This window comes from Ipomoea triloba, chromosome 7, assembly GCF_003576645.1.
Source record: "Ipomoea triloba cultivar NCNSP0323 chromosome 7, ASM357664v1".
NCBI lineage: Eukaryota > Viridiplantae > Streptophyta > Magnoliopsida > Solanales > Convolvulaceae > Ipomoea > Ipomoea triloba.
In genome coordinates this window covers 81,786-90,491 of record NC_044922.1, presented here as the reverse complement: position 1 = coordinate 90,491, position 8,706 = coordinate 81,786, and the positions used below count along the sequence as shown (strand labels likewise).

Sequence of the window (8,706 nt, the reverse complement as noted above, 5' to 3'; positions counted from 1 at the left end):
ATATATATATATATATATATATATATATATATATATATATATATATATATATATATATATATATATATATATATATATATATATATATATATTTACACACACTAATTGAAATGCTAGTATGATATCGTATATCGTGCAGTAATAAGATACTTTGATCTAACTAATAATAACCTAAGATACATTTTTTTTTTTTATATAATTGATTCAATAAGTGATTAATATAAACTTATTTTTTTGCAACTAAAGAATAAAGGAAGTTAGAAAAAAATGAAAGTTATTATATTCCCTCGAGTACTATACCCTTAATTAAAATAAAAATAAAATAAAATAAAATAAAAAGAAGAAGAAGAAGATGGATAGTAATATTTTATTGTCATTTTAATTATCGATTAACTATTTTATTATCCGCAATACAATTAGAAATAGAGTCATTGCATATGTAAATGGCTAATCGGACAATCAATCAAACTCTAGTTTTCACTTATGTTTTCAGTGGGATTCGAACTCCTACACTACTGTCTTTAGTAATGCAACAAATCACTACGCTACGACCGATGGATCATGTAATTGTTTATTGATATTATGAATCACCCGTCAAAGTGATCAATAATACGGACTACCTTAGTTTTAAAATGGTTGAAATTTTTGGTTGGATAAGACGTAGGTGTATACTTTTTTTTTTTTTTTGAAAGCAACGTAGGTGTATACTTTAATTGTACAACTTTAATTGTATCAATAATTACAACAGAAACATTCAGGTGCAATATTTTTTTTATTTTTCATCTATTTTTCTTATTCATTGATAGAAATTAGTAAATTTTCAGTAGTATAACTAAAATTTTATATTAAAATATTGATCACATTTACTTATATGTAAAATTAAATTAGACAACCTTTTAAAAATCGAAGGAGTATAATTTATATTTTGTTACTTCTTAACCCCTTTGCGAGTGTTCAATTATGAGTAGTAATACATGTTATTTCGATAATCAAGTTATTTAAAATAGTATATTGTGATTGATTGATTGTGCACTCATAAAAAAAATATTAGAAATATCATTTCAAAACGATGTTTAATTTGTCCAACATGATAGTCTTTAAACAATTTTCATTTATTTAGATTGATATTAATGATATTTTGTTGCATTTCAAACTATTGCCGTGTCTAATCATTTTAAAATCTTAGTTATATTTTCTTTATTTTTGTAATTGATTGAGTAATTAAAATAATAATAATAATAACGCTAGCTATCTCAAATAAAAATTGTCTATTCCAGCATTTTCCTATTTTCTTAGATTGATAATGTTGATTTTTATGTGGTTCGAAGTATTAAAATAATTGGAAGTTTACTTGTGTTTGCTTCAAAGGAATATACATTATGTGTTCGCATAACGAAACAAAAATAAAAAACAAAGAGGATGAGAGTGTCGGTGGTGAGGTTCCCACAGGCCGGGCGGGTATGAATGACTTAATTAGTGGGTTTCCGACATGCCTGCTACAATTAATATAATTCTTACTTTATTCTGCTTTTTGTGCTCCTACTATGTGATTTAGTTTTGGTGGGATTATTTGTAATTTAGACCCCCCCAGTAATCTTTGAACAAAATTGATTTGAAGATGATATATAGAGCCGGAATAAGGGGTCTTCTAATGAGATGACACCACCATAAACTGAATTCATCATGCTGAGAAGTGACTAGTGAGAAGCAACCATTTTCCTTTTAAGTCATGATGATGATGCTTTGATTTGATGAATGCAACTAGGATTAAATAATTGGAATACAATTTTATAATTTTTAAGTCATTCATCTAAAAACAAAAATATACTTTAATTACCTATTTTTGAAATTCCACTTGTTATATTTGAACATAATAATTAATATTTCACAAAGATAAAATAATAGACAATAGAATAATGTTACAAATCCTCATATATTTTCAATTCCCTAAAGACTTTTCTTCCTAAGGTGACGTTATCTTATTAGCGCAAATTATACTCTGGACCATGGTCATGGTTGATACTGCAGTTGTGTTAAACGGATACATACTGTAGTTGTGTTGAAAGGGAACTGCAGTTGCGCATAACAGAGGTCGTTTCATCCGTTCAACACAATTGCAGTTCCAGACGGATGAAACGACCTTTGTTCCGCGCAACTGCAGTTTCCTTTCAACACAACTGCAGTATCAGCCATAGTGCATGGTCCACGGTATAACGACTGCTTATTAGTTGTTACATTTATTCATTTTTAATTTATGGCGAGATCAGTCAATTATTGGCACCCAATAAAGGAAATTCATCTCATATGGAAAAAGTTTAGAGGAGACAATCATAATGAAAATAGAATATTTACTCACATTCTCTAGAATCGATTTTTACTACCACAATTAAAATTTGGATATAAACACTTTTACGGGCCCACATGAAGCAAATAACCTATTAGCGCCAACCATTTCAGAGAGTAAATTTGAGGAGACAAGATTTGAGATGACATATAGTAGAACTCAAATCATAAGGGGAAAAGAGCATTTTTTTCAAGATAGTATCCAAAACAATTGATTGACAATGTTATAATTTTCACTTTGATTATCGATTATTAATTCATCTAAAATGTATACTAGTTTTGTGAAAATTTTCTTAATTTATGCATCCAACAAATTTCAATTAAGTAAATTTAAAATAATTAAAAAGATTTATTTTAGATGAATCAATAATTGATAATCAAAGTAATAATTATGATATAATCGACAAATCGTTTAACTATAATTATTATTATAATTATAAGTATAATTTTTATTTAATTTTAGCAATCAGAGGTTGTTTCAGTTCACTGTCACTCTATTAGCCCACAATAATGTAGAAGAGGGAGAGGAGGGTATAAATGGAGAAGCGGCGCAACTACTTCACGAGGAATGCACCGTGTTTGCATGTGCTATCTTACCAAGTCCAGCTCCATCCCCCCACCATTAGCTATTTCACACGACTCTTCCACTTTCCCTTAGCTTTCTCTCTTTTCTATTGCCTTTTTTTTTTTTGGTTGATATTCTCATATTACCCTTTTACCCAATATGCATGCAATAGACAGTAGGTGGATGATGACATTACATATGTCCTTGCCCTTTGACAAGAAGACCAAAATTGACAATTAAGGCGAAATTAACTCCTTCCCACAATTGTTACGTTACTTTGCAGACTCCACAAGTCTTCTGAGTCAATTATGTATGTATGTATATTACACTAGACTGGAATTAATTGACTGGCTCCCCTGCAAATCTACATCCTCGGATTTGCAATTCCAACTTTACTAATGGGATTAAATTAAATTTTGTAAAAGAATTTAAAATATATGAATAATAGATTACGTAACTATATTTATATTTTTTTATATAGTATAAACTGAGGCGTGGAAGATATATTTTGCCGCTATCTATAATTGGATGGATGGGTGTCCCCACAAGATTTAATTTTTTTAGCAGGAGAGGAGGAGTAAATGGTGGCTGTATCGCACTTTAAATATGCCATACCTTTCCCTTACTTCTCCGCTTTTATTTCCCTCCTTCATTCGTAACAGTAGTAGTAGCTGTAGTTATACTATTGCCACTGTACACCGCAACTTCCAGAATCACCACCTCCTCCCCCAAAATCTTCTTTTAAATCCCTTCTCTCTTTCTCTGCTTTCTTATTTACTGTCTCTCTCAGCTTTATTTATATATATATATATATATATATAGACTACATAGCCTCTTTGCTTTACAATTTCGCCATGTCGCCGCTAAAGATGGCGGTGCCCTTCGCGCTACTGCTGCTGTTGTTTGCGACTGCTAAAGCAGAGAGCCCCTACAGATTCTTTTCTTGGAACGTTACCTATGGCACTATCTACCCCCTTGGCAAACCGCAGCAGGTACTTATTTGCTTTAATTTTCGTTTTGTTTTCATTTACCGGATCAGCTAGCCCAGCCATAAGGTTTTATGGATCGATCTGTCTTCTTCTTCTTCTGGGATCTTGATATCTCATGCCACCCAATTCACAGAATTGTATTACTGATGCTGCATTTTACAATAAAAAATGACTTCTTTTTGCTGGCTTATTTGCAGGGTATTTTGATTAATGGGCAATTCCCAGGCCCAGACATTCACAGTGTCACCAATGACAATCTGTATATCAATGTGTTCAACAGCTTGGATGAGCCTTTTCTTATTTCTTGGTAAGCCTTTTAAACACTCATCCAGCTTTCTTCTTCTAATTATATTGTTGGTCTTGGCCGGCCACTCTAAAATTCTCAAGTGTCATTACTATCATTAATTAAACACCTTCAGATCTGATGGATCCCTCCTTGATTAATAATGCATTTCTTCAACATAGCAGAAGCATAAGCTAGGCAGTAAGTACAGTACAGTTGACTAAGTTTGTTAAGGATCTCAAGTGTTATCAAAATAGATTCAAATAAATTTATTTTATTTTATGTACTAGAAACAGATCATCACATGGCTCCGGACAGTACCCATTTACCATTTTCACATTGTCAGCAAAGCATTCAAGCAATTCCAAATACTTTATGTTGGTGGGGGAGTTTTTCAGAAATTCTTGTGTGATTATACAAAGCATTACAAAAAATAAAAATAAAGGCTTAAAAGAAATTTTAAAGGTGAACTATGTGTGTAGTAGTGTTGAAGATTTCTAGAATAATTAAGGACAAGTTTTGCATTAACAATAGTCCTATGAGTTGCCCACTTGTAATGCTGATTTGTAAATATCAGATCTAGAGTTTATTATAGTCATGTTCACGGGATACAGTTAAAAGTTTGCTAAGGATGTGTTTGTGAACCCGTGCCTTGAAAAAAAGTTATTACATTGATAATGAGTGATACAATAATTTTCCTTTTGGTCCCAGACTCAAAGCGTGCCTTTTCTTCTAAGCAAAATACATAATTTGATACAAGGAACGGAGGAAGGTTTCATTAAACAACTCATGTGCATGTTTATTGGAAACTTTATTCTGGGGCCCACTCCCCTTGTCCCATCATAAAGAAAGGAAGCAGTATAACTGAAGATTGCATTTTTGTCCTTGAAAACATTACTATGTGAGGATATAGATTTACTAACAAAATCTTTGTGAGTGACATTCTCTAACATATGACGACTTATTGGGGTCATCATGGGACAAAATTGGCCAATACTTTAGTACTGACTCTTATAAGTTGTGTAATTTACCCACCTGTTATATATATGTCTGTGTGTGTGTGTTTTAACTGATCAGTAAAAATGTGGATAGGAAAATGAAAGTGGGACCAAGGGACAGATGGAGTAAAATTCTGTAGTAAGAACTTGTTTAGATTTCATGCATGACCTTTTAAGAAAATTACAGGAATGGGGTTCAGAATAGGAGGAATTCATATGAAGATGGAGTTTATGGAACAACATGCCCAATTCCTCCAGGAAAAAACTTCACTTATATTCTTCAAGTGAAAGATCAAATTGGGAGCTTCTATTACTTTCCCTCTCTTGCCTTCCACAAAGCAGCTGGTGGCTTTGGAGGCATCAGGATTCTTAGCAGGCCCCTAATCCCTGTCCCTTTCGATGAGCCTGCTGGTGACTGGACTGTACTAATTGGAGATTGGTACCAGAAAAATCACACGGTATCTTCACTAGTCTCTTCATACACTGCTAAGCCTTTTCCTTAAATTGCATGAGTCACTGCTTTGAGTATATCAAGTGTTGCTGTGAGCACTGCCCAATTAAAACTGTTCATTAGCCACAACTAAAGTGCGACAAACAGAAAAGTCATTTTTGGTTTTGTCACTTGCATTATACATTTAACATTTATACTTGTATTGTTTCTATCAAATAAATGATCTGCTGCCTGTTAATACAGGATTTGAAAAAAATTCTGGATAGAGGCCATAAATTACCATTCCCTGATGGAATCCTCATCAATGGGCGTGGCCCTAGTGGTGCTTCATTCACTGTTGAACCAGGTGAGATTACAATGCCAGAGCAACTTTGAAATGTTTTCAGCCTGCATCTGATGAAACCTGTGTCTTAACTTACTTTTCATGTATGAATGAATGATTAAGTGACGACAATTTCATATTCTGCTCTCTGACTTGAAATGTGTGACAGGAAAAACATATCGGCTCAGAATTTCCAATGTTGGGCTGCAAAATTCCCTCAATTTCCGCATCCAGGGACACAAGATGAAATTGGTTGAAGTGGAGGGAACACACACCATGCAAACTACTTTCTCCTCCCTTGATGTTCATGTTGGGCAATCATACTCTGTTCTGTTTACTGCTGATCAGACCCCTCAGGATTACTACATAGTTGCTTCCTCCCGTTTCTCTACTAAGATCCTGACTACAACTGCTGTTCTTCATTACAGCAACTCCAACCGCCCTGTCTCTGGCCCCCCTCCTGGTGGACCAACCATTCAGATTGACTGGTCTATTAACCAGGCCCGTGCCATCAGGTAGGTACTTGAATTATGTATTTAATGAAGTGCTTCCGATCCATTTTCAATTGTATTCCATTTTTTGATGCATTTCCAATTGTATATCCTTAGGACCAATCTTACAGCTAGTGGACCAAGGCCTAACCCACAAGGTTCATATCATTATGGTATGATAAACACCACCAAGACCATCAGGGTTGCGAGCTCTGCTGGCCAAGTGAATGGCAAGCAGAGATATGCTCTCAACAGTGTTTCATTTGTGCCTGCTGATACTCCACTTAAGCTCGCTGATTACTTCAACATTGGAGGAGTTTTCCGTGTGGGAAGTATTTCATCTGCCCCCACCGGTGGGGGTGTTTACCTTGATACTTCTGTCATGGGTGCAGACTATAGGACATTTATAGAAATTGTGTTTCAGAATGACGAAGACATTGTTCAGAGCTATCATATTAATGGATATCAATTCTGGGTTGTCGGGTAAGCTTAACAAATCAAACCAACAACTCTTTATTCATCAATTTGCCAGTGACTAATGTGTTACAATTAATTCTGACATTGAAATTCAGAATGGATGGGGGACAGTGGACAGCGGATAGCAGGAACCAGTACAATCTTCGCGATGCTGTTGCACGGTCTACCACTCAGGTAAAGATGAATCTGAGATTCCTTGATTAGATAATCCACAATACAGGGCGAAATTTCAGAATCTAATGGTTTTGGAAATTCAAAATTGCAGGTGTACCCAAAGTCATGGACTGCAATTTACGTTGCACTTGACAACGTAGGAATGTGGAATGTGAGGTCCGAGTTCTGGGCACGACAATACCTTGGACAGCAGTTCTACTTGAGGGTTTACACCACTTCGACCTCGTTGAGAGACGAGTATCCAATTCCCATAAATGCCCTTCTATGCGGCAGAGCAGTTGGTCACCACAAACGGCCACTTTGAGCTCAGGTGTTGTTCCATGGCTGGCTAGCTAGTTAGGAAAAAGGCAAGCTCTCACCTTGACCTGGCTGGCTGAGGTATAAAATTATGAATGAGTGTAGTCACTGTGGCATAGTTTAGGCAAAAGAAGAGTTTATTTATCGTGGGATTTTGTTGGTGTGTGCTATTTCAGCACCAGGCCAGTGCTTAGGATGATGTTTGATTTACTTGTATGGTTGATGACCTCATCTCAAGGTCACATTCTTTCTTTCAAGTTTCTACCCAACATTGTATTTGTTGTTTCTTCATTGTTTCAGTTTTTGATCCGACTATAATTACTATTTTATTACAACAAATAAAAGTTTATTTGTTACTGCTTCTAATCCTTCTTACATTTGAAGTGAAGTGAACTGATGAAGATTATATTGTCCTCAACATGCATCTATAAAATCTTCTGCCATGAAAGGGTAAAACCAAGAAATGTATATGCAAATTGCAAAATAATAACATTATGTTAGGACCAAATATAAAACAAATTCAAATGCCCTAATTTTTTTTAATTTTTTTTTAGTACTACTGACTCTATTATAATGTAGTATATGTTTATAACTACTTTCTCAACCACTGAAGCATAAATAGTCAACAGTTGGCTCGAATTCGCTCGAATCCATGTGAGAGTGTAAACTGAGACACCGGGTGTCACTAGACCACAAGGTCTTTGGCCAAATGCCCAGTTTGTGCATACGAAAATCAAATGATGTCAGGATCTCATATAATTGGGTAAAAATGTTGACCAGAAAATCAAATGATGTCATTGGGTAAAATTGTTGAATGGAATGATAAATTGAAACAATAATTAATGAACTAAAATGTAAATGAAGTAATTATTGAGACTATGAAATCGAATAAGAAGTGTAAAATTTGATTAATTTTAATTGCTTGAGAACAAGGGGATTGACGGTAATAATGCGTTACCGGTATATTATTTGAGTATTATTGAGTGTTATCAAGTATTTGAATACAATATTGAGTGTAGTGTTTGAGTGCAGTGCTCAGTGTACAATAGTGTTCTGTCTCGTAAGAAATGTAAGAAGTGTCAGAAGCCCCCCACACTATGTGGTTGTGAGCCTCTTTATTCCTTTCAGTTCAGTGACCGTTGGACATCAATACCCGAGGTGTTGAATGCTGAGGAGCTGAACGTCTGTCATCAATGCTGAGGAGCTGAACGTTGGCCATCAATGCTGAGGAGTTGGACCGTTGCGCATTGATGCTGAGGAGTGAGGTGTCTTGGGTAGTTTGACGGTTCCGGGTCGGGTACCCAATTACACTGTCA

At 34.8% G+C, this 8,706-nt stretch overlaps 1 protein-coding gene across 1 annotated transcript; it reads left to right on the top strand.

The window, feature by feature from the left end:
* Window positions 1–3,559: 3,559 nt before the first annotated feature.
* On the top strand, window positions 3,560–7,756 carry LOC116025580 (L-ascorbate oxidase homolog). Its single transcript, XM_031266850.1, has 8 exons — window positions 3,560–3,900; window positions 4,095–4,204; window positions 5,366–5,636; window positions 5,873–5,975; window positions 6,121–6,466; window positions 6,560–6,925; window positions 7,015–7,093; window positions 7,185–7,756. Exons 1-8 carry the CDS (start codon window positions 3,763–3,765, stop codon window positions 7,395–7,397), a joined length of 1,626 nt encoding a protein of 541 aa, XP_031122710.1. The 5' UTR covers window positions 3,560–3,762; the 3' UTR covers window positions 7,398–7,756.
* The last annotated feature ends 950 nt before the right edge of the window (window positions 7,757–8,706 follow it).